This window comes from Macaca thibetana, chromosome 5, assembly GCF_024542745.1.
Source record: "Macaca thibetana thibetana isolate TM-01 chromosome 5, ASM2454274v1, whole genome shotgun sequence".
NCBI classification, from domain to species: domain Eukaryota; kingdom Metazoa; phylum Chordata; class Mammalia; order Primates; family Cercopithecidae; genus Macaca; species Macaca thibetana.
The window spans coordinates 144,761,829-144,788,952 of NC_065582.1; the positions used below are offsets into that span (position 1 = coordinate 144,761,829).

Genomic DNA, 27,124 nt, shown 5'->3' on the forward strand with positions numbered 1-27,124 from the left:
GCTGAGACATCAACGTAATTTTTTTTTCCTTTTTTTTTTCCCAGTTACCCTTAGATCACATTTTTCCCTGTTTCACATCAGACCTCAAAATCACGGCATCTCTATTATTTGTGATGGGCTGAGGATAAGAGAAGTGTGTTCGAATTCACCTTATTCTAACAAAAAGGCAATTAAGTTCAAAGGAAAGCTGATTTCTAACTACAAATGTTCTTAGTTCTTTGCAAGATAACATTTTTATATCTGCTTAAATCCAGAGAGATTTTTATTCCACAATTAGATTTTAACATCAATAAAATCTTAGATATAACAATGCAGATGAACAATTTAATTTGCATTGAAATAAATATTAGACATACAAAGCACATACAGCGAAAAAGGGTCACAATAAATTACAAGTAGAGACATTATTTCCCTCAATCACCAAAGAAAGCCCTTGATACTTCCAATTTCACACCATCAAATTTATCATTCTTGCTGATTTAAGCAGAACACAAAACAAATATGGATCCCAGGGCTTACTTTCACAGGTACCAGCATGGATAATTTACTACCGTGATCCAATTTGGAAATCAGTAGGGACCAGTAAATCGCTGCATAAAAGAAAGAGTGAATGAGGTCCTTTTTCCTTAGTGTCAGCAGGCTATGATTATTATGTTTATTAGATTTTCTTGAAAGGACTTCACATTTTCTCAGATATGCAGGAGAACTATATTTCCCCTCTGAGCTCTACATTAGCATTTATGTGCTTTGGTCTTGAATACAGGGGAATGAATTTTTCAATTTATTTTATAAATTTATATAGTCTGGATAGCATTGGCCTGAAGAATGTAACCCTCCAACCTGTACAATATTAGATATTAAAAATGGATTCAAGAGAAGTTACTAAGAAATGCTGACATACTGTCTATACAAATTTTTAGTTCAATATATGCCATTATATAAAGCACCAAAAGTAATGCATTTATAAATCAAACCATTTGTTATGACCCTGTTTCTAATCTTTGTAACCCTTTTACATTTGTTCCAATATACACACATCATAAATGATACTTGCTCAACACTTCACTGATTTGGTCTCAACTTAAAAAAATACGTATGTAGGCAAAACTTAATGTCAAAAGGAACTGTTCTAACAGTTACAAGAGAAAATAGTAAATGATTGGAACTAAACTGTCATGAACCAAGAAAAAAAAGGTTAGTTTCAAAGTGCTAAGCATATCAAGTGAGTAGCTTCAGAAGGCTAGATAGAATGAAATGATTCTTAGGCCATTCTTTCTCCTGGAATATGAGCTAACTTAGATCTCAGTAAAGATATCCACCTATAATTTTTTCCTATTGTTTTCTAAGAAAGGAATCTGCTTTAGATTTTAAAATACTGTGCTTTCTTTATCTGTTGTGACATCAACTCACATTGCAGGTCAGATTTCCTACATGCACAAGAGGAGAAAGGCTATAGAGTTAATCCATCACACTTGAACATGTTCCTTCTAAAGAACCCATGTGAACATTGCCTTAGAACATAAACATTTCCTAGAATAGTTATTACCAGGAAACCTCCCAAACTCTTAGCAGCTCCTTTCTTCTCCTTCATAGAAGATCCAATCATAACTTTCTACCCTGAATATAAGACTGCTCCTTAAAACAATCTCTGGAAATAACTCCTAGATTTACACAGGTATGCCTTTGGTATACTAAATGTCGAGCTATAATATCATATAGTCTCTGGAATTCTCCTAATCCTAGATAATTCCAGTGAGTTGTTAAGGGAAACTAGTTGTCTCAGCCAGGCTCAGTGGTTCACACCTATAATCCCAGCACGTTGGGAGGCTGAGGCGGGCAGATCACTTGAGGCCAGGAGTTTCAAGATCAACCTGACCAACATGGTGAAATCCTGTCTCTACTACAAATACAAAAATTAGCCAGGCATGGTGGTGCATGCCTGTAGTCTCAGCTGCTAGGGAGGCTGAGGCATGAGAATCGCTTGAACCCAGGAGGCAGAGGTTGCAGTGAGCCGAGACTGCACCACTGCACTCTAGCCTGGGCAACAGAGAGAGAATCTGTCTTAAAAAAGAGAGAGAGAGAGAGAGAGAGAGAGAGAGAGAGAGAGAGAAAACTAGTTGTCTCTATAAGCCAAGCTTAATTTTCAAATCTAGGTACCATTCCTCATATAATATCTACAAATTTTATATTACTATCAAAAGTCTAAATTTTAAGAGGTTGAACTGGCTATATCTAGTCTACCTACAAAATTATAATGAAAACATTTTAAGTACTATTTTCCTACACATCTGAAAACGAAGGAGAAAGTACAATTTTATATTAGTGTGTTTCGGTGATTTAGGCACTTAGCATGAAAAGAAAAAACTGGATGGACCACGATCTTAATGATGTCACTCCAAATTGTGCCCTATTTTACTGTTTTCCTAGAAAGCACATATTGACAGGGTACTTCTTTTGAATAATTCAGTATTTTAAAAATGTAGGCTAGGTGTGGTGCCTCAGGCCTGTAATCCCAGCACTTTGGAAGGCCGAGACGGGCGGATCACGAGGTCAGGAGCTCAAGACCAGCCTGGTCAACGTGGTGAAATCCCGTCTCTACTGAAAATACAAAAATTAGCCAGGCATGGTGGCGGGCACCTGTAATCCCAGCTACTTGGGGGGCTGAAGCAGGAGAATTGCTTGAATCTGGGAGGTGGAGGTTGCAGTGGGCTGAGAGGGCGCCATTGCACTCCAGCCTGGCCAATAAGAGTGAAACTCCATCTCAAAAACAAACAAGCAAGCAAACAAAAAATGCTTAGTATTTTTTCAATCTTGAATGATTACATATTTAAAAGAGTGATGGAATTCAGGGACTTAGTTTTATAGCTGACTCAGCACTTTTGGTGGCATTTAACCTTCAAACACACCATGTGAGAATGGGGGGCTACCTGAGGAAAGAGTGCCACCTACTGATTATAAACGTAACTGTCCGTGGCTACTTCTTCCTTGAAGTTTTCATTTCAAAGTGTCAAAATTAGTCTAATTTGTGTGACAGCTTTGAGACTGTCAGATTCTAAGGAGGTTGAGGAAGGAAGAGGTGGTGGTCAGAATAACTATGTTAATCAAAATAAACTCCTAAGCATTAGCATTAGTTAAGGTTCTTCACCTCAATCTCTCAAAATTAATGTTATTTTGAACTAAAACTTTAAAAAAAATCTCTCAGTTCTACTTGTCTTATTACACATATACTCATCTTCTTTTCCAGAAAAAATAATATTCATGTCCTAAACTTAGAAACCTAACCTGAAGTTTTGATCTGGATTTTTAGGAAGAAGGAAGTATTGATAATTTCATCATTCTTAGCTCTATAACAGAATCTATTAATTTTTCATAATTTTTAGTTTAATATTATAGCTGGCCTTGATGTTCTCTGTAAAGGACATTCTTAAATATTCAAGTCTAACTTTCCTTTTTTCTTTTTTTTTGAGACGGAGTCTCGCTTTGTCATCCAGGCTGGAGTGCAGTGGTGAAATCTCACTGCAAGCTCCGCCTCCCAGGTTCACGCCATTCTCCTGCCTCAGCCTCCAAGTAGCTGGGACTACAGGCGCGCACCACCACGCCCGGCTAATTTTTTGTATTTTTTGTAGAGACAGGGTTTCACCGTGTTAGCCAGGATGGTCTTGATCTCCTGACCTCGTGATCCGCCCCCCTCGGCCTCCCAAAGTGCTGGGATTACAGGCGTGAGCCACCACGCCCGGCAGAAGTCTAACTTTCTTTAAAAATTCGCTTGCTTTCTTTCTTCCAGGAGGATCTACCTCTGAATTTTATTCCCAAAAAAAAAAAAAAAAAAAAAAACTAAATACAAATTGCACTTAATAAATTTCTCTTTAGACTGATTAATATTAGAGTTTAAATTAATAAGGTACCAAATATACAAAAGGACAGAGAATCCTTGCTAAAATAAAGTAGATTTTGTATAAGGCTTCCATCTATCCAAAAAGGTTTAATATTTAAGTGCTGGAAGAACAATGGTACTACACCACTTCCTGAAGAATTAGACACTCTGGATGTTAAATGAACTTCTTTTAAACCTGTAATTAACAATAAGTTGAACAATGCAGTAAAGAGTTAATTTCTCTTACTACATTCATTCTATATATTGCTATTTTATTTCCTTAATTTTAATTTGATAGGTATACATGTTAACACTGTAATTTCAAATTCCAAATCAGCTGGTTGTAGATATTTCTATTGCAGAATTTCTAACTATGAGTTCATGCAAACTAAACATCTAGTAATGCTTAAATTGTAAAACTTACTTTTTCATGAGTTTAAGAGTACATTTTTTGTATATTAAACCTTCCTTTAAGAAACAAATCTGTTTCAACTTGTCAAACATGAGTATATCAGAAATATTGTAATTCTGCTATAATGACACAAAACCTCAATTTAAAGCACAGTGTTGTTTTATATTGCAGTAGTTTTAATGTTAAAATTCTTTTTGTTAAAACCAACATGGATTACTGACCAATTATCTTGACCAACAGTACTTTTCAAAATAAAAAGAAAAAACTCAAAAAAGAGACACACAGATCTTTAAAAGATAATCATGATTTAAAAAAAAAAAAATCATGGATCACGGTATAAACAGAGCACACAAAAGGAAAATAAGAAATGAAAAAAAAACTGTTGAAATTCAAATAAGTTTTATACTTCAGTTAGTAGTATTGTTCTGGGGCTAATATCTTACTTTAGATAAACGTTCTACAGTTATGTAAAATGTTAACATGAGAGGAGCTGAGTAAAGGGTATGCAAAAGAACTCTTCTAGGCCAGGCGCGGTGGCTCACACCTGTAATCCCAGCACTTTGGGAGGCCAAGGCAGGCAGATCACGAGGTCAGGAGATCGAGACCATCCTGGCCAACATGGTGAAACCCCATCTCTACTAAAAATACAAAAATTTTGTATTTTTACAATACAGCTGGGACTACAGGCATGGTAGCGTGCACCTGTAGTCCCAGCTACTTGGGAGGCTGAGGCAGGAGAAGCACTTGAACCCGCGAGGCAGAGGCTGCAGTGAGCCAGGATCACGCCACTGCACTCCAGCCTTGGCGACAGAGAGAGACTCTGTCTCAAAAAACAAAAACAAAACAAAAAACCTCTCTTGTACATTTCCGACTCTTCTATAAATCTAAAAGATTTTTTTAAATTATAGGAAAAGCCTTCAGCTGCCAAAATTTCTTGACATAATTCAAGACTTCATTTTTAAAAACATAATTAAAAATCAATGTTATGTTTACTTAACATTATAGTCATTTTATTGCTCTAGAAAATTTAGTTTCTAAAACCATTAGATTACTTATACAGTGACAATAAGACTAGCCACATACACACAAAATCAACTGTATATTATGAGGCTGCTTCTCCAACTTTGTGGACAAATATTACAAAAATACAAAAATAGCTGATTATAGTTAAGCTATCAAGTATAATTTTTCATGTATTTATCCTAAGAATATCCCCTTTTTATAGATTAGGAAGATGAACAAAAATAAAACTAATGTTACTGATAAATTACTAATGAATGTATTTGAGAAATTCAAATTACATGCAGACAAAAACTGGTCACAAAAACCATTACACTACTCTGTACTAAAACTGTACAATGTTTTAAACATTTCCAATCATGCAACGGTAACGAAGATCAGCATGTATTTTATAAAAGAGTTGATGGGAGTTCAATGAACAGGATTTAACACATTTTACAACCCAAATCAAAGTGGCATAATACATCCAATTCCCCTAAATTTATCTATGCATTAAGAGACTGAAATGCACACTATTCCCCCACAACTCCTCCCCCTACTCCATTCCAATCAATTACCTTACTTATAAAACCTTCCGTTTAACCTTTTAAGTCAGATTTGATGGGTAAACATGTAATCTACAGTATACTCTCCATTATTATTTCAGAAGAGACACACATATAGTCAGAGGCTAAATCTTCGTTACATTCCTTTCAAAAGGCATCTAAACTGTTTCAATGGTCAATGAAAATTTAAGCCTAAGAAACCAAGAAAACTGGCAGTCAAGATTCTGAACTAGGTAGTTCTACAAACTATAATATGAATAATCTATATGTCCGCATTAGTAAAAGAAGGATTTCCTATTTGAGAACTGTTTCTCAATGGCTCTCTGAAGGGAAAGCTGTGTCACAACTGCTTTCTGCTTTCAATGGCAAGGTGACCCCAAATATTTATCCAGTTGGCTAAGAGGCTTACAGTTGAGCCTTTTAAAAAATACTCAAGGCCACAGAAGTACTTATGGAAATAAAATTTTAGAAGGTCGTAGTTTAAGATACACAGAATTCTTCTTATAATAGTACATTCAAAACACATCTGTCCTAACAAAGCAGCATAAAAGCAATTAAAAAACAATTTGAAATTAAATACATGGAGAAGTGTTAAAATCGTTAACCAAAATTACTGAATGATAGAATACTGTCTCAAAATGTACTGAATTCACATATGTTTATGACCATAATGAACTCATGCCAGATATAAACTCAGGTTACCAATTCGGTTGAAACAAATTTTAGAGCTATTTTTACAAGAGAAATAAATGTACTTCATGATATAGGCACAACAGCATCTTTTTTAAAAAATTGGTATGTGTATCACTAGATACAGACTTTTTAACCATTAGCAACACAGCGCAGTAAAATTTTCTCAAAACTTTTTAAGCTTGATTTAACATGCCAAGAAAATGATTATTTTTCCACTGAGATGCATTTATGTAAATTATGTAAATTGGATTGAGGTCAGTGTAACACCTGGAATTTACAACCCCTAGCAGAAGTACCAGCTGCTAATAATGCTTATACTATATTTGTAGCTTAACTAGATGTTAAACTACGGAACTGTTGGTGCCAATCTGCTTATAAAGGCAATGCTCTGGAGACAAAGTCTTCTCACAAACAGTGGGCAAGCAGGTTTCATTATTATGTGTTCAACAACAATCCTCAGTTCATTAAATAAGGTCCTGCAAGATAAAATAGTTTTCTTTGAGAAACACAAGGAAAAAGCAATACACAGGCTTACCTCATTTTATTGCACTCCACAGATATTTCATTTTTTACAAATTGAAGGTTTGTTGCAACACCGCATACAGCAAGACTATCAGCGCCACCTTCCAACAGCATGTGCTCACTTCATGTCTCTGCGTCACACTTTGCCAATTCTCCCACTATTTCAAATGTTTTCATTATTACTGTATCTATCATGGTGATCTGTGATCATGCTCTTTGGTGTTACTATTATAACTGTTTTGGGGCACCACAAACTGCACAAATATAAGACAAAGCACTTAATCAAGGCCATTCCTGGTTGGTCTCTTTCCCTCTCCTCAGACCCACCTATTCCCTGAGACACAATATTGAAATGAAGCCAATTAATAACCCTACAATGGTCTGTAAGTGCTCAGGTGAAAAGAGGGCTCCCATGTCTGTCACTCTGGATGAAAACTAGAAATGATTAAGCTTAGTGAAAAAAGCATGGCTAAAGCCAAGACAGGCCAAAAGCTAGACGTCTTGTGCCAAATAGCCAAGCTGTGAATGCAAAGGAAAAGTTCCTGAAGGAAATCAAAAGTGCTATTTCTGTGAACGGATGAATGATAAGAAAGCAAAACAGCCTTATTGCTGATAGTAATGCTATTGCACACTTAACAGACTACAGTAGAGTGCAAACATAACTTTTGTATGCACTGGAAAACCAAAAAATTCATCTGACAGCTTTATTGTGATATTCACTTTATTGTGGTGTTCTGGAACCACTCCCACGATATTTCTGAAGTATGCCTCTAATGCTAAACAAATGCTGATGAAGGAATATATCACAGCCATTAGAATTTGAAGTAAAAGAAAAACTAGAATTCATTGTAGAGAAAACACAAAATACACACAATGAAATTCTCAAACTCAACATCTACATCTTTTATGGGTGGAAACACTCATTTAACAAAGGTATTTAATAAATGGCTAGCTCTAAAACCTCAGATTATATTTTTAAAATTATATATTTTGTCTTTAGAGTCACATTTTCACATTTAACTTACGCAATTTCAACTAGTTTTTTAAAAGAGAACAAGAAAAAATATATAACATGGGCACTGTTATATACTTATTCACCTACTATTTCCCTAAATGTACATATTTCCCCTCAGAGATTTCCTCTTCTGTAAAATAATTGAGTTGTGGTGAAGTTTAAATATGACACAGATGTTCAGTAAATGTAACTTCCCAGTTGGATCATAACACTGAACTATGACTCTTTTATGCCTTCAGACTAAAGCCCAAGTCCTCAACATAACACCCAATACCCTCCACAATCTAGTCTCCATCTAATTTTCTATCCTATCTCCTGCCACTCCCTGCCCTCGCTCCTATCATGGACTTATGTTACATGTTTGTGCCCAAAACCATGTGGGCTTTGCCTATGCCTTAACTGTGCTCACTGCCTACAAAGTATTATTACATACTGTACACATCACATACATTATACAGGCTAGTATACACAAAATCATGTATACTGTACTGACATTTATAAGTGATATGAAGGATCATCAAAGGTAATTTTAATCATTCACAATTTTCACCTTATGTGTTGACTCATCCTGTATAAAGATGCAACTCCTATTCTACCTTTCTGTGTCCTCTTTTACTTTTATGGTTAGAAAAAAAGCAACAAATTACTTTTCTAAACAAGTATTCAATATGCTTGCACAGAAAGACAGAAATAATAATATTTGGAGTAATGCATAATTTTCCAAAACCTGACATTCCTGTATCTCCTGTCTTCGTGAGAGCACCATTACAACTCTCTTAGGCTTCCAGGCCAGAAACCCGCGGGTCTTTAACTTACTCTTTTCTCTCAAGCCCTAATATCCTACCTCCTAATATCTTTCATATTTGTCCCCTTTTCCTTTTACCACTGGATTAGTTCAGGCTCTAGACTACTCTAACAGTCTCCAAATTGGTATTTTTCTTCTCTTGGTGAGCTTGCAATCCATTTTCTAGAATATTTCTAAATCAGATTTCATCATGGGGGTTCCCAATCTCTCCATGTTACAATCTTCAAAGGCTCTCCTTATCTCAAAATAAAATCCAAACCCTTTCATGATGTAGTGCTTTCTACCATCTACCTTTCTGGACAGAAATATTTATCAATCCTCTATATACTTCCTGAGCTCAAGTATGCTAAGCACTTTTCAGGCACCCATGTGTCAGAACTCAGATTCATTCTTTAAAGATTTGGCTTATGTCCCCACCTCCTCAGTGAATTCTCATTTGTCTCTGTTCTCTATACTTTCAGAGCACCTTCATCATCACACTGACTTACATAGCTGTCTAATTTACTCAGCAGTGAATACCTCTGAAAGAAGATATTTTAATTCCACGTAAGTTCATCAACATACAATCCCTGTTTTAACCAATCAGTCAAATGAATAAAGCTAGAAGATATGAGGACTAATGAAGTCAATCATTTTCACTAAAGTAACATAGCTAGTTCTTTTATTACTGGCTGCATCACTGGCACAGACCAAGTCAGAAAGTTCCTTAACAGCGCGGACAACAGAACTTTGAGCAATGATAAAATTGTTGCATATCTCTGCTGACAGACCAAGTTACAGAGTTCCTTAATAGCACTGACAAGAGAACTTTGAGCAATGATAAAATTTTTGCATATCTGTGCTGACTCACAGTTTCCACCAGCAATATATGGCTTTTGAGTACCCACGTGAACTGTGCTCAAGGGAACTGAGTTTTAAGTTTTATGAATTTTATTTAAATGGTTAAATGTGGTTGCTGTGCTGTATTGGACAGCACAGCTATAGACAATCTGTACTAGATATCCAAAAAGAACTGAAACCACCAACTTGAGAATAAATATCATAGTGAAAATGGTACAAACTGTGAATACAGATGGTCTCAAAACCTTTAATTTAAAAAAGTGTAGAATTGAAAATATAGTTTTATAGCCTGTTTATCAATATTTACAAGTTGAAATATTTTCCATTACCTTTCCAATAGTTTTGATTAAAATGGGTGCTTGTTGGCCGGGCGCGGTGGCTCAAGCCTGTAATCCCAGCACTTTGGGAGGCCGAGACGGGTGGATCACGAGGTCAGGAGATCGAGACCATCCTGGCTAACACAGTGAAACCCCGTCTCTACTAAAAAATACAAAAAAACTAGCCGGGCGAGGTGGCGGGCGCCTGTAGTCCCAGCTACTCGGGAGGCTGAGGCAGGCGAATGGCCTGAACCCGGGAGGCGGAGCTTGCAGTGAGCTGAGATCCGGCCACTGCACTCCAGCAAGGGGGACAGAGTGAGACTCTGTCTCAAAAAAAAAAAAAAAAAAAAAAAAAAAAAATGGGTGCTTGTAAGAGAGCTTTGAAGATGTTTACTAGCACATATTTGTGTTATCTTGATTCACCGCTATTCTTTCCTTTTCAGTCCTCTGAAAACTAAATTCTAGATGTACTAATATGATTTAAGGGTATATGGAGAAAATAGGAATGGCGAAGGAGGCACAAAGAAGCACAGAAAAACAAATGTGCTGATTAAAATAACAGATGTCAGGGCAAAAAACTATAACATAATGTCTGAAATGAATATAGGGACCAGAAAGAAAAAAGGCTAAAACTCATGAAATCAAGTAAAAATGAATGTTAATTTGCTACCACAGACTCATTAAGAACGAATGTCTAAAGTAAGTTCTATTTTAGAAAGTATTATAAAAAAGACATTGTCTATTAGCACAAAAACACTCTGAACGGAAAATCAGATCATAGAATAACAAAAATAAACTAGTAAGAATGTAACAGTCGAAGTACTTTTAAAATATTACTTCACTTCACCCCCAGAAGGAGTTATTTCCTATACCAGTGAAGAAATCCAAATTTAAATAACTTGCCTACTCACACAACTAGTTAATGATGGATCAGCATTCAAATTCAAGTTCTTTTTACTGTACTCATGAAAATATAATGTACAGATTGCTGTAATGCACTTATTGGATTTCTGGCTGAATTCTACTCCATTATTTTAAACTTGAAAATAGACTATGTTAATATTAGTATCTGAGTATCATTTTTAAAGCTATTAAAAACATCTATTCATTTTAGTTTTACTCCAATGCTTGAGATCAGAATGTATAATTTAGTGTATATTAATTTAAGCCTCCATTCCTGAAAACTACAGTAATTCCCTAAAATTTCTCTGCTTCCCCATTTTTCTGCTTCAAACTCTTCTGGCACAAGGCTATCAGAAGAATATCTGACCATGTCAAAACCATCATTCCCATTCACCTAAAAGATAAATTCCAAACATCTTACCCTAAAACTCAAGAAGTTTTATAATATGGCTCCAATATACCTTTCTAATCTTAGCTCCAGCAATTCACCATTCGGAATCTCCATTAGAGTCAAAACAGCTCTAAATAAAGTTCCTCAAATATGGCCTGTGCTTCTTGTCTCTCTTGCTCCTACTATTTCCCCACCTAAAATGGTTTTCCCTATTTTCACTATTCAAAAGTTTTATTCCTCCCACAATCTTAATTTTGTGAAACCTTCCTGGGCTCATCTATCTTCTGGCCCAATGATATCTCCCTTCTATGGACTGCAGTACTGATATAATAAAGCAAACGTATGGCATTCATTACCTATTGGATAGTGAATACTGTATCCTAATCATTGTTTATGTAATTGACATGTGTTTTCTTCCTTCAACTAGGAAAGTTGAGAATGAAACCTATGTCCTACATATTTTAAAATTTGCTAAGTTTTAGCAGTGCTGTAGAGGTGGCTTAGATAACTGCAGTCTATGTTTCCAAAAAGAAATACAACCACTTCCTCACCAACCCCATTACATTCTAAGGCCTACAACTTAAAATTACCGAAACACTGCTTGCTTCTAAATTCTAACACATTAGCTAAGTAACTCTTAAGAATTACAAATACTATATATTCATAATACTCTCAACAAATAAAACATGCATAAAATAATCATCAGCTTACCGACAATATGGATTTCTTCGAGACGAATATCGAAGAGTAAGAAATCTATAGTATATAAAAGGTTGGAGCAAACTTCCTTGACCACTGAAATAAAAAAATACAAGGGAGATAAATATACATTATTAATTCATGTGTATGCTCTCAAAACTTAAAGGCAATTCAACTGGAGAATATGTGTATCTTCATTCATCAAATGGTCATAGTGAAATCTATCATGTCTAAATCCAAGTTATCTTTGGATATAAAAGAATGTATATGATTGGTAAAGAGTAAAATGTTAAATTTTTACAGATGTATTCTTGTATGTACCACTTTTGAAATTTTTTAAAATACCAAATAAATCAGAAAATGTTACATAAATACTTCCATAATTACTAATTGATGAAATCAAGTTGTAAATCTTCATAAAATATGCAAATAAAAAGTGACTTATTTTATATATATTAAAAAAAACAAACACTCCCCCGCCAACCACAAAAATTACACTGGCTCATTAGTAAATCTACATAGCCTATACTAATTATTGTTCTTGGTTAAAAAACACAATTACAATACCCCAAGAATTATATATATGTTTATGAAATACCAAGTCTGGAATTCTTCCCTAAGAAAAACTATCTGAATTAAGACATTCACTGAAATAACTACAAACAAAATGTGGCAACAACCTAATGTGAAGCAGAATTAAACAACTTACATTACGGTGAAGCAGAATTAAACAACTTACATTACGGTTATTTAATAGATTTAACATGCAACTACCTAGAATCTTGGTTATGAAAATTACATAGCAACTTTGAAAAAAGCAGAATATAAAACTATACATATTATTACAACTATATTTTTTAAATTGGAAGAAATATATCAAGATGCAAAATGTGTTTTATTAGGTTAATTTTTTAGCCTTTTCTTCTTAATTGTATTACTTTCGTAACAAAAATAATTTACACGATTACAAACTTACCGCTAAACAAATGCAACATCCATTTTCCCCAATAATTTGACAAATTTTTATCTTTTTAAAGTGTAAATGTAAGAGACACAACACAGAAAATAGAAATAGAAAACATTCACTTAAAAAACAAGTTTCCCATCATACAAATTAGCCCTTTCCTCAAACTTATACCACAGTCTCAAATATGTCCTTTCAGAAATGTATATATACAAGTGTATATAATGACTAACACTAAGATAGTGCTCATTTTATAATTCACTAAATCTGTTTAACAACTCTAGGACAGAGATGGTTTATCATTCCCAAAAAACTGAGACAGAAACATATCTATGTCCTTACACACACATGCCCCACAAATATAAATGGAGAATACCCTACACAACTACGTTTAACTTATTATATCTTGGTGATTATCCCATATCACAATACATAAATTACCTAAATCTTTTTTACAGCTTCAAATATACCATCTAATGCTTGGACTATTATGTAACAAACTCCCTACTAATGAATATTTGGGTGGCTCCAGTCAATTAGAAATAAAGCTACAAAGATATATATATATATATATATATATATATATATATTTTTTTTTTTTTTTTTTTTTTTTTTTTTTTTTTTTGAGACGGTGTCTCCCTGTCTCCCAGGCTGAAGTGGAGTGGCAGCATCTCCACTCACTGCAAGCTCCACCTCCCGGGTTCATGTCATTCTCCTGCCTCAGCCTCCTGAGTAGCTGGGACTACAGGCACCCGCCAGCACGCCCAGCTAATTTTTTGTATTTTAGTAGAGACGGGGTTTCACCGTGTTAGCCAGGATGGTCTCGATCTCCTGACCTCGTGATCCACCCACCTCAGCCTCCCAAAGTGCTGGGATTACAGGCGTGAGCCACCGCGCCCGGCCTACAATGATCTTTTTATCTGTCTTTGCACACGTGCACAATGCATATGTAAGATAACTCATAGACTATGCATCAATTTTTAAATACAGAGCTTGAAGCATTACTGGTGCAAATACAACTTGATAAAGCCTCCTAATATTAGACTGTGTGTCTACCACAAAGGGTAGCATATTAGGAATAGCAGTAATGTAAGATTGTTCTTAATTTTATTATTTAGGTTATATTCAAGCTACCTACTTAAGGCATTAACAGCTTTTCCTAATAGGAAGTATAAGCTGATTTTAAGTTTTCAAACAAACAAAATGATTTCTTTATTTAAACATTTCTGGTAAAGTCTCATCTTCTTTACAGTAATCTTAAAAATTAAGACAGTAAGTTTGTACAAATAAACGTTTAAATTAAACATTTAAGGAGCACAACTCAACGTACCAACGCAGTCAAAACCTGGTGCTCCTAACAAAAAATTCACTATCGTTCCAAAGTGAAGTCTTTGTCTAAGTTTGCATGGCATCTCAGAATTTCATTAAAATTATCTTAATCTGATTTAACAGGAACATAAGAAATTATTTTGCTTACTAAACAGAATCTGGAGGTTTCAGAATATAGATATCAATTATACCCATATAAAAAAACTAGTCTCAGTACCTACCCTTTTTTTTTTTTTTTGAGAGTGAGTCTCGGTCTGTCACCAGGCTGGAGTGCAGTAGCATGGTCTCGGCTCACTGCAACCTCCACCTCCAGGGTTCAAGCAATTCTCGTGCCTCAGCCTCCCGAGTAGCTGGGACTACAGGCGCGCACCACCATGCCCAGCTAATTTTTGTATTTTTAGTAGAGACGGGGGTTTCACCATATTGGCCAGGATGGTCTCGATCCCCTGACCTCGTGATCTGCCCGCCTTGGCCTCCCAAAGTGCTGGGTTTACAGGCGTGAGCCACCGTGCTCGGCCTGGTATCTACCATGTTAACTTCCATCTAGTTACATGAAACAAATCACAGAACCTGGTCTGACCCAAAAGCAGGATTAAGTGACATAAAAACCCCAGAAAAATGAATTTAAAAAGTAAGGGCAAAAAGTTCCTTTTCCTAATTAATAATTAAAGTTTCTAAGTGTAGATCAGGATCACAAAAGAAAGAGGTGAAAAGAAAAACCTATAAATGATAGGAAAAATATTAGAATGTTGATCTTGTCCCTTTTTCTGTTGTTCCAGATTACATTACCCTTTTCTTTTATATGCTTTCAGCTTCTAGGAGAAGAGAAGGCTTTTACTAAATTTTAGGGTCAAGGTTTTAGAGTTAATTTACAAATACAACTGCATCAAATCTAGTTGGGACCACACAACTTAAGCAACACCTGCCAGTCCTGGAGTTCTCAGAAGAAAGCACCACTTAAAAGAATGAAACAGATATACGTTTATAAGGAAATCTATAAAACTCTGTTCTTAGTTTGAAGAGACTGCTATGGAAAGAAGTAATTGTCAAGTACATGAAAACTTCACTAGTTAATCAAGCAAGGTACATTTAAAATTATAAAATATAACTATAAAATCAATAATGACAGTTTGTTACAAACTAACAAGATTATGAAAAACAGGTAACACAGACATTTTAAAGAATAATTTAGCATGGTCCATTAAACACAAAAGGCACCTAGCTTGTACTTAGCAAAATCTTTTCTGGTATCTATGTTAAAGAAAACACTGGCATTAAGTATAAGCAGGTAAAAAATATTTACTGGTCAATATTTGAAAAACTAAAAATTTGGAAACAAATTTCCATGATCAGGAGATAAGCTGGAATTCTATATGGCTTTAAAAAAAACAAAAACAGGCCGGGCGCGGTGGCTCAAGCCTGTAATCCCAGCACTTTGGGAGGCCGAGACGGGCGGATCACGAAGTCAGGAGATCGAGACCATCCTGGCTAACACGGTGAAACCCCGTCTCTACTAAAAAATACAAAAAAACTAGCCGGGCGAGATGGCGAGCGCCTGTAGTCCCAGCTACTCGGGAGGCTGAGGCAGGAGAATGGCGTAAACCCAGGAGGCGGAGCTTGCAGTGAGCTGAGATCCGGCCACTGCACTCCAGCCTGGGCGACAGAGTGAGACTCTGTCTCAAAAAAAAAAAAAAAAAAAAAAAAAAAACAAAAAACAAAACAGAACTGGATATGCCAAATCAAATAGGTTATGAAAACATACAAGGGGGAAAAAGGTACAGAATAACACCTTTTTTTTTTTTTGGTGAGACAGAGTCTCACTCTGTTGCCCAGGCTGCAGTGCAGTGGCATGTTATCAGCTCACTGCAACCTCCACCTCCTGGATTCAAACAATCCTCCTGCCTCAGCCTCCCGAGTAGCTGGGATTACAGGCATGTACCACCATGCCCAGCTAATTTTTGTATTTTTAATACAGACAGGGTTTCACTATGTTGGTCAGGCTAGTCTTGAACTCCTGATCTCAAGTGATCCGCCCACTTTGGCCTCCCAAAGTGCTGGGATTACAGGTGTGAGCCACCATGCCTAGCCAGAATAACATCTTTGATGTAAAATAAGAACTAAACAAATTAACCAACAAAACTCCACATCCACAATATATATGTTCTACAAATTTCTATAAGTATTTTTAAAGGACTACATACGTAAGACACATATTAAACTCCTTACACCTCTGGGAAGAGGACAAAATTGCAACTAGGATTCATATAGTCAAATGTTATTTTAGCTTTTATCTGTAATGTCTCTTTACTTGTAAAACTAAAAATTGATAAAGCAATCATCTGGGTAGCAAGGTGTATTGTTTTAAAATGTAATGCAAGAATTTCAATGCAGAGGTCAATACTATCTTAATGTTCACACTTTTAAAAGGATGGCTTTCTTTATTCACGTATTACTTCTATAATTAAGATACAAACAAAATAAGGTGATAGTAGTCAATATAAGAACATAATTTTAAAAGTTTTTCTCTAGTGTAAGAAACATCATCTCAATAGTGACAGAACGGACTAGATTAGACTTCATGATTCTTTCAAAGGTGGTAACTATGAAAGTAATTTTTAAAATGTTAAATGATAAATCACAAGAAATAAGACAAATTCCTAGGTCTACTATATTTCAAGTTCTCTACTATAAACAACAAAGGTTAGATTAGGCGACTGCTAAGATTCATCTAGCTCTACATGTCAATACCTACCTTCAACAGATTTAAACAGAATAAAACTTGAGTTTCTACCTTTATTATGTGTATTCATCAGCCTCCCAAAACAAATACAATTTTTCCTTACCTAAAAAGCATAAAAACTGTGGCAGGCATCAGGAATATTTCATTGCAAGCAATGAATTTCAGAATATTTTGTTGATTAGCACTTAGTTTGTCCAAGACAGATCTCAACAGAGGTAAACTATTTGAGCCCCTTGCCTAAAACAAAAGAAAACCAACATTAGAAATAAGTGAAGCATTTCTGATAACAATAAATACTTTCTTTCTGTAAGTAAATAGCCTATCCAACAGGCAATACAATCAAATATACTACTTTGGAAATGATGGTACAAAGTTCACAAACCATTTAAGGACAAATATAGTATTTTTCCTGCTTTTTCATATATTTAGACTTAATATAAAAAACAACTTTGGTAAAAGTACTTTTCATTCTTAGCTGCTTTTTCTCAAGAATGATTATTTAACAAAAAATAGTGGTTATTTCTCTCTAACCATGACAAAATCTGACTATCCAGTAATACAGTTAAAATATCTGTGACTCCTTCCTTAGCTAATGTTGGAATTATACAGCAATGTAATTACTGCTGTGACCAAAGAATTACAGGGATAAAGAAAAAGGCCAATACAAAGCATAAATCTGGATATTTTAATTCAAATTTCAGTATATATACTGTAAATGTGCTTGGTAAATTTGCCTGGATATTTTAATTCAAATTTCAGTATATTCTGTCAATGGTCTGATGCCAAGTTAGGTTTAATGCTCCAACCTAGCAATAAGAAAGAATTTCAGGAAAGCAGCAGTTCTGAAAATTAATGTAAAAGAGATTTATTCAGTACACTCAACTTATCTGGTATGCCAGAATTAAACACTGACAGAACAAGAGATCTGACAACTCAACAAACTTTAGAGACACAGGTTTCAAAAAAATAGATCTATTTCAAACTTGAAAAAGTCCCCTGGAGACCGGGGGGTGATATTAAGTGCAATCCTTTATCTATAAAATGTTCTAGTTTGTGAAACTTCAATAAACATTTCTAAACTTAAAACTTTCAAATCACTAAATAATTCATAACAAGTTTGTAAGGAATGGAAGGACTTTTTGTGACAAATACCAAAATGTCTTAGAATGAGAATTCATGTTAATGATCTGTAATTCAGAAGTCAGACAAGCAGCAGTTTTACTTACATCAAGGACCTTTTTCGTATATGTGGCAGCATGAAGCAAAGAGAATAACAAGACTGGGAAGATACTCACTAAAGAAAACAATTAAGGAAAACATTTAAAAGTCATCAAGTATTCTGCAAAACAGACTATGTATTATGTCCAAATATACAGATCTGAAACATCTGCTAAAATGAGTTCAGTGGAATGGTTTGTTTTACTGATACACTTTAAGCCAAATCAAATTTTGTTAACTATAAAGAAGAAAGTAAACTATTTCATTTTCTAAAATTCAGGTTTTTTTGTTTGTTTGTTTGTTCTTTGCTTGTTTTTTGAGATGAAGTCTCACTCTTCTCCCCCAGGCTGGAGTGCAGTGGCGCAATCTTGGCTCACTGCAACCTCCGCCTCCTGGGTTCAAGCGATTCTCCTGTCTCAGCCTCCCGAGTAGCTGGGATTACAGGCACCTGCCACCACGCCCAGCTAATTTTTGTATTTTTAGTAGAGACAGGGTTTCACCATGTAGGCCAGGCTGGTCTCGAACTCCTTACCTCAGGTGATCTGCCCACCTCGGCCTCCCAAAGTGCTGGAATTACAGGTGTGAGCCACTGCGCCCGGCCAATTCACAGTTCTTTTTATGACAAAAATTAATAGTGAAAAAGCTTTTTCATTCATTTCTACTGGGTAACAATTTAAACACTTGCTAAATTAAATTGAAATCTAGGTAACCCCAAAGGGTTATAGCTTTTAACCCTACAACGGCTTTCTTGGTCACTCTAACTTACCCTTCAAACACAGTAGTTTTATAGCGCTTTCACAATCTCAAATACTGAGGAAAGAGTCTAAGGTAATGGTTTAAAGAGTAATTCACAAATTTTTAGTCCCGAAGACTAAAGATCTTTTATTACTTCTTTCCTACAAAGACTCTAAAATTTTGAGATACTATACCACCTAACAAGTTGTTACAGTTATGCTCTCAATTTGTAAAAATTAAAATGGCAGTATATATTTTGCTTTGTATACAGTCAATTGAAACTCTTAACAGCTTAATTACAGACATAAGGAAAGAATCCTTTTGAATCCAACTGTTTGGCTTTATGCCATGAATAAACATATTTTTCATTCAGCTTTTTGTAAAATGGAAATTGTTCAAAAGACCCCATTCTCCACCCCAATTTCTACCAGGTTGATTTAAAAAAAAAAATTGTCAAGTAGTTCCACAAAATGATATAGACTGTTAGTCAATCACAAATGGCAAAAATACTTGTCCTAAAAATATTAGCAGTTCCTAAGAAATGAACCATTGTATTTTTGTATACTAACTGAAGGCCTGATATGACAGGAAATGGTGATTGCCATAACATAATCTGAGTATCAAATTCATTATAACCATAACTCATTTAGGAATCCAAGGGACCCAGTTTCCAACTGACAAGCAAGACACCAACCTATATCCAAGTATTAGAAGAACCATAACTCTCTAACATAGTTTTCCAAATTAATATCCTGACCAACTTGTTCCCACCTCTAACAAGAATTAAGAAAAATGTCCATTTCCTAAGTAGGGATCATATATGTATATAAAAAGTTTTAAAATTTTTAATGAATCATAGACTACTTTGAAACTGATGGAAGCTACAACTATCTCCTAAAGTCACTATAAAACTCTGTTGATCCTTAAAGAATTCAGTTCGAACTTTGACGCATATCCAGACTGAATTCAATAAAAGGGGCAGTGTCAGGTAGTGAAAATATAGCCCTGAATTGGGAGTCGAGATACCTGGGTTCCACTCCTGACTCTGTCACTAACCTAATTTTCCTAGGCCAAGTTTCATGCTCTGGCAAATGAGTATGCAGAGATCAAAGCTAGAAATTTCCAATGAGGCTTTTATCTCTAACATTCTATAGTTCACAAATCCTTGTTAAGAGATTCATAATCTTAGTCTTCAACATCACTTTTAAACTATTAATACAATGTATTTAGAAAAGGTAAGAGGTGAAATGCCCTAAGTACCTGTTATCCTTTATAAGAACAAAAATCAGAACGCAAGTCTGTAATATTACTTTGGGCTCACTTTTATTTATTACCATATCACCTTAATAATCAGATTAGCATTTCCTGCCAATTACTAGTTTATGTTATTCCCACTGTTTACTACATTCCCTTTTTAAGAATTTAAGGAATAGGAAATCCTTAATCTTCAACATTCCCAGGAAAGAGGGGCTACCAAATAACCAACTGTATAAAAAGGCAGAAAGGCTTTCTTCACTAGTCATGAGTCTCATTTGGCAAGACCTCAGGATTCACTCAACAAAACTTTCTGATCTGTGTAAGGCACTGTTCCCAAAGTTATTGATGTATTCAGTTTACCTGACATTAAAACACATTTTCTGTCATTTCTATTTCTCCCTCCGAAGAAATTTTAAGCTACTAAAAGGCATGACCAAAAATCTCTACGTAACTTCCTGTTATAGCTCAGAAAGTCTAGAATTTTAACATTGGTGACTGCAAAGCACTTCAATCAACAGAGGCCAGTCAAGCCAATAATATGCCAAACAAATGTGATTATCATTTACAGTCATAGTATAATAATCATTTAATAAGTTTTACCTAAAAATGAACCAATACAAATTATGACGGGACATTACAGACCCATGCATTGAAACAGGAAAAATTTTATCCTTACATTTCAAACTACCCATATTATCTCAGTGAAGCATGTAATTTAAAGGGAATCTCTATATAATGAACATGTAAATGAAGTTACCAGCTTTACCCACATAGAGAAAGAAATATCTTTAATGTACACTTAAGTGTTACTCACCCACTAACTGTAGATCAGGTAGGGCTTTTAAGTTAGAAAGACCTTTTCAGCATTACTACTTACTAGCCAATATGTGGGAAGTGGATACTGATAATCAGCAAATCAGCATCTTTATTAAAAATATACCACAATGAGTGGTATATTTTTTAGAGTGCTACAAAGATTAAATGTCAAGTTCTTTTTTTTTTTTTTTTTGAGATGGAGTCTCGCTCTGTCGCTCAGGCTGGAGTGCAAGTGGCATGATCTTGGCTCACTACAATCTCCACCTCCAGGGTTCAAGCGAGTCTCCTGCCTCAGCCTCCTGAGCAGCTGCAACTATAGGCACGTGCCACCATGCCCAGCTAATTTTTTGTATTTTTAGTAGAGATGGGGTTTCACCATATTAGTCAGGATGGTCTCAATCTCCTGACGTCGTGATCCGCCCACCTCGGCCTCCCAAAGTGCCACCATGCATGAGCTACCGTGCCTGGCCTAAATTCAAGTCCTTATACTGGCAAAATAGGTGCTCAGGAAATTTCTGTTTCCTCCTATTTCTTTTGCTTAAGACTTATAAAAATCTATTTAAAAGTTTGATACTTCATGAGCATAAGTATCTAAATAGGTAATATTCAGTCTCAGAGGAATATTTTATTGTGCTTTACATAACATATAGATGTATCATAATATTCAAAAGCTCTCAGAGCAGCACTTCTCAATGCACAAAATGATTCGCAGAGATAATCTACAGGAAAAAAAACCAAAACAGTTAAGTTTAAAAAACCCTGGTAACTCTCTTAGTTTCACAACACACGTTAGAATACCAAAGTCCCTATAGTAAAGAACCTATTTAAAAATGTTTAACCTGGCCGGGCATGGTGGCTCACACCTGTAATTCCAACACTTTGGCAGGCCAAGGCAGGTGGATCATGAGGTCAGGAGTTCAAGAACAGCCTGGCAAATATGGTGAAACTCCGTCTTTACTAAAAATACAAAAAAATTAGCCGGGTGTGGTGGCAGGCGCCTGTATTTCCCAGCTACTCAGAAGGCTGAGGCAGAGAATTGCTTGAACCCAGGAGGCAGAGGGTGCAGTGAGCCAAGATCGCGCCATTGCACTCCAGCCTGGGCGACAGAGCAAGACCCTGTCTCAAAAAAAAAAAAAAGTTTAACCTAGCGTTCACTATAGAACCTCTTCCCTATTTTTCCCCCTCCTTTATGGAATACCCAGTATCATCCCACAACACACCTTTGAAATGTGAAAACATACAAATTCCAAACGAGTTATTTCTCATTAGCTTCACAGATTATCCATGTGTGTCCTTATTTTCTACTCTATACACAGCAAATATTAACTTCTTTGATTTATCTCATTCCCTGCTTAAATAAGTTATTTCTTGGTTAAATTGCATTTGTGTCTAGTTCACTGGGGGTTAAGATAGAAAGAGCTGAGGACCTCTCTTTTTTAAAGCAAGACATGACACTTTGCCAAAAATGTGAATTAAATGAAAAAAATTTTAAATATTAAAGTAAGTTCTGCATAAGCTTATACTTCGAAGCAGAATTTGAAAATATCCATTCTAACAGAGAAGATTACAAGAGGCAAGAACAAAGATAGTTTAAAATTCCTAAATCAGCTCTTCAAAGTTTACATTTCACATTTTAAAAGTCAGAAATTCTTACGCTAAACATATCTTCATTCAAATGAAGTGCCAAGAACAAACCCAGACTTCATGGAATGCCTTCATTGCTGAAATAATCAGAAGAGATCTCCTATATACTTAGTTGGCAATTTCATTGTTAAAAAGGTAGAAAAGGATACTTGTAACTGGGTAGGAGTTTACAAAGATGAGTGAATACAACAGGTAGTGACAGCTGTCCTCTAACAAAGCCTGGGCCAGGAATGCTCTGCTTAACTGGAAGTGTGGTAATCTTTGGTGCAGCCTCAGAGCACTGGTAAGAGCATTTGCCAGCAAAGCACGTTGGTAAAAGCTTGCTGCTTCATGCAACCTGCAAATTACCAGAGGAGAGGTTATCATGAGACATAAACAACTGCAGCGTCTCTTCCTCCTTTGTGAATTGCATCATAATTGCACAACACCTAAATCACTTGTCAATAGAAAAAAATTACATGAACTTATTCTACCTTTTTAATAGCATCACTTCATATATACGTCCAACTGAATTTTTTATAATCAATTTATAAAACTGAATTTTATAAAGCAGGATCTTCCATCAAGTAAGAAGTAAAAGTGAAAAAAACATGAACTTATCTCATTCCCACACATCAATTTTTCCTTGGATTTTCAATGTGTTAGTTTCACAAGATATAAAATATTCCTCTAACTGACAGTGTTATTAGGTTGTTAGTATCTTAAGGCTGGAACTTGTATTTTATTTGTCCCTGAACCCTTTACAGGTTAACAAGTCTTACACATAAAAGGCATTCCAGATAAACTGACTCAACAACTGAATATCAAAGGCAGCAATATGTATAATACATACCCAAGAAGAGGCAGAACAAACAAAGCAGAGCAGTAAACTGTGAACAAGCGAGAAAGCCACATTGCCGTGTCCAGTTTATTGGTCATCATGAATTGCTAAATTTAAAAAGAAAAATACTGTAAGCTATGCCTGCAAATTATGTTTTTAAGCATCAAGACTGTGTGGTTTTTATGTCTACTCAAAATATTTTAATCTTGCTCCATTCGTTTTTTAGATCATTAGGTGAAAACTCTAAGGCAATTAAATGTTTCATGTATACGCTTAATGACAAGTCCGAACACCTTATAGTTTTCATGTAGAAAGCACAAGAAGTACTTAAACAGAAATAAACAGAAAAACATCAGCTGACATTTGAAAAAATGCAAAGACTAATTAATTAGAAAAAATAATCTTAACAGAAATTCAACTACAATTGTCTGTATTCCTTTAATACTTGTAATATTGGCTTCTTCTATTTTAAAAGAACATTAAACAAAAACTAATTGCTCTCAAGAGATCCATATGCCTATTCTTAGCAAAAACTCTCAAATCTGAATAGGTAGGTCTCAGAGCTGAGTAAAACATCACATAAAGCCAGTTTGGATTAAAGAAACCTTTTGAAGAAGAAATATAAAACCATGATAGTAGTAACAACTGAACTCATTCGCCTTGTAATCTACCTACATGCACAAGAGCCTGGCATACTGTAGGTGTTCAAAATACGGCTGACAGGTATTAAATGGCCACCTGCCTCTCTGATTACACCACTCTCTTTATCACCTCCATGTTCCCCCACCGTCTTACCCTAGTTTCAATAGTGCTAGATTAAACATCCGTATACCATTTTCTTCTCCAGTTTTTTCGCATTCTGCCTTTTCCTTTGCTGCTTCCCCCCAATACCTATGTCTATTACCACTAAAGCAGAATCTTAAAATTTGTTTTCTCATTAAAATGTATCTTATATTCAAATTCTAAAGTGGCTTTTACATGTTTTGTCTAGGATCTTCGTAAGTAATTTTAACATCGAGATCCATATACATAGATATATAAACAAAAGTTTCACAAACAATATTTACCCTACTGTACATAATGGATTTTGACATTTTCTATTTAATTTTTAAAAAATAGCTGGTATTTTCACTAAACTGACTTCTCAACTCACTAACGGGTCTACCTGAAGTCTAAAAACACTGCTCTACGTAATTTAATTTCATTATCTTTTGAAAAAAACTATGAAAAATTTGAGGGGAAAATGCAAGTACATTGTAAAATTCCAGGCTGTTCTATTGTATGTCTTTTTAACCCACATGTAGGTAATTTCAGAAATATGAAATACAACTTGGATGTATTATTAAATCCAGACTTACCATACTGTGACTCCAGTAAATTGAAATGATTAGCAGTAATCAAGTGAAGGATGAATCCAGCTTACTGTGCTCAGTTTCTCAACAAATATTACAACTGTGCACCACAGTTTGAAAGTTAGTTTTAGAACATTCTCCTTAAAATCTATTTGTTCAGGGTGTTTATTCTGCAATAAATCATTGAGCTATGCGTTTCGTTTTGTACACACTTATGTATATTTTATTAGACAATTTTAAAAGTTTAAGAAAGTGTATTGGTATACATTTTTTAAGAGTAAACTGTCCAACCATCATACTAATAAATAGCTCAGGCAAAAAAAAAAAACCAAAATCACTAGATCTTTAGGTGAAAAATTGTTGAGGAGCAATATTCACACAGTCTCACAGTATCATGCCAAAGAACACTTCAGTTAGAAAGGAAAAAAGGAATCTTTACAATGGAGAAACTGGTGGACACCACCTTAATCAAATGATCAAATTCTGCAATGATCGGATAAACCAATGTAAAATGCTTCCTGATATATAATATAGATACACATATATGCTGCAAAATATGTCTGGACTCACAACTATCAGTATCTTAAAAGATAAAAAAGGGGAGGAGAGGGCAGAACTGTTCCTAGATTAAAAGGGAGTAAACAAGATACAGACAGTAAATTTAATGCATGGTTTTTGAGACAGGGTCTCCCTCTGTCACCCCAGGCTGGAGCGCAGCAGCACACCCCGCCTCAGCCTCCCGAGTAGCTAGGACTATACCGGGACTATAGGTGCGCACCTCCAAGACCGGCTAATTTATGTTTGTTTTGAGAGGAGGTTTTGCTCTATAGCCCAACCTGGAGTGCAGTGGTGCGATCTTAGCTCACTGCAGCTTCAACTTCTCGGGCCCAAGCGATCCGCCCGCCTCGGCCTCCCAAAGTGCTGGAATTACAGGCTTGAGCGACCACGCCCCGCCTAATTTTTTTGATTTCTAGTAGAGATGAGGTCTCGCTGTGTTTCCAAGGCTGGTCTCGAACTCCTGAACTCAAGCGATCCTCCTGCCTTGGACTCCCAAAGTTCTGGGCTTACAAGAGTGAGCCACTGTGCCCGGCCATCGATGCATGTTTTTTGGCTGAATCCCGGATGAGGAGAAAGCAGCTTTAAAGGACAATTATGGAAATTTGCACATGGACTTTATATTAGGTAATATTTCTCAAATGTGGTAACTGCATTGTGGTCACACAGAAGAATACTTAACTATTTATGGATTAAAAAGTAGAGGACAATAATGCTCCGGGCACAAATAACTTGTTAGTTCCAGATCAGCATCTTAAAAAATTTACAAAAGCATAATGATATTTCTCTTCATAAAGAACAAAGTGAAGAAGAAAAAGACCACCGCTCTCCTCCTTTTGCATAATTTGTATATACAATGGTATATACTAGGCAGAAACGTTCTTTGCCAGCACCCGTGTGCTCCACGTGGTGTGTGTCATGGATCATGCGTGTCATGGCACAACCTCATGTGGCATCTTTAACCCTGGGGCCTACGATAAACAAGAGACGGAGGTGTGAGAAGAGGAAAGGAGGCCCAATTTCCATGGCATACAGGTGAGGGCCACGAGCTGCAGTCAGTCTATTGTCGCTTCGGAAACAAACTTGTAGTTCCCTCCATATCTTCGCTCAGGACCTCCCCTCTCCCCGTTCCAACTTCCCCACCCCAACTCATTAATCCCAGTCCTGAAAGCACTGAGCTTCTGGAACGCCTCGGGACTCGCAACACTTCCTGCTTCTTCCTAACTCTTGCAAATCAAGCCAGGCTACCCTGCCCTCGCACTTACCACAGCGCCCGCCCCTTGGGGGCCGTTCGGGGTCGTATCTGCCATGGGCTCACACTAGCGTCTGCAACGCTGCAACCGCGGAGAGAAGAAAGGGGGGAGAAAACGTCAGCGCTGGGGCCAGGACCCGGGTACCGGCTTCCCTGCCTCGCGCCACACACAGGCCGGATGCACCCGGCCGGAACTCTGAGCCTCCACCAGGAAAGGGTCTCGCTCGCCCGGTGCAGCCTACTGGATCCAGGGCACCCGCAGCAGCCGCGAGGTACCTGTCCCGAGATCAAAGCCGTGTTTCCAGAAAGACGGGAGCGAAGGCGGAGCTTAAGGGTGAAGCCCTAGAGAGCCAACCTACGCCGCCGGCTCCAGGTTATGGCCCAACCCGGAAGTGCTCCTTTCATT

The 27,124-nt window shown here is 36.2% G+C and overlaps 1 protein-coding gene across 2 annotated transcripts; it reads right to left on the reverse strand.

The window, feature by feature from the left end:
- On the reverse strand, nucleotides 1-27,124 carry TMEM33 (transmembrane protein 33). Of its 2 annotated transcripts, XM_050791558.1 has the most exons (8): nucleotides 26,995-27,119; nucleotides 26,732-26,800; nucleotides 23,572-23,666; nucleotides 22,889-23,076; nucleotides 18,296-18,363; nucleotides 17,173-17,306; nucleotides 12,049-12,132; nucleotides 1-7,020 (listed from the first exon to the last, which is right to left on the reverse strand). In XM_050791558.1, exons 2-8 carry the CDS (start codon nucleotides 26,774-26,776, stop codon nucleotides 6,891-6,893), a joined length of 744 nt encoding a protein of 247 aa, XP_050647515.1. In that variant the 5' UTR covers nucleotides 26,777-26,800; nucleotides 26,995-27,119; the 3' UTR covers nucleotides 1-6,890. The 2 variants fall into 2 exon arrangements, with proteins under 2 accessions (XP_050647515.1, XP_050647516.1); XM_050791559.1 differs by lacking the exon at nucleotides 1-7,020 and adding an exon at nucleotides 7,069-7,320 and having other exon boundaries at nucleotides 26,732-27,124.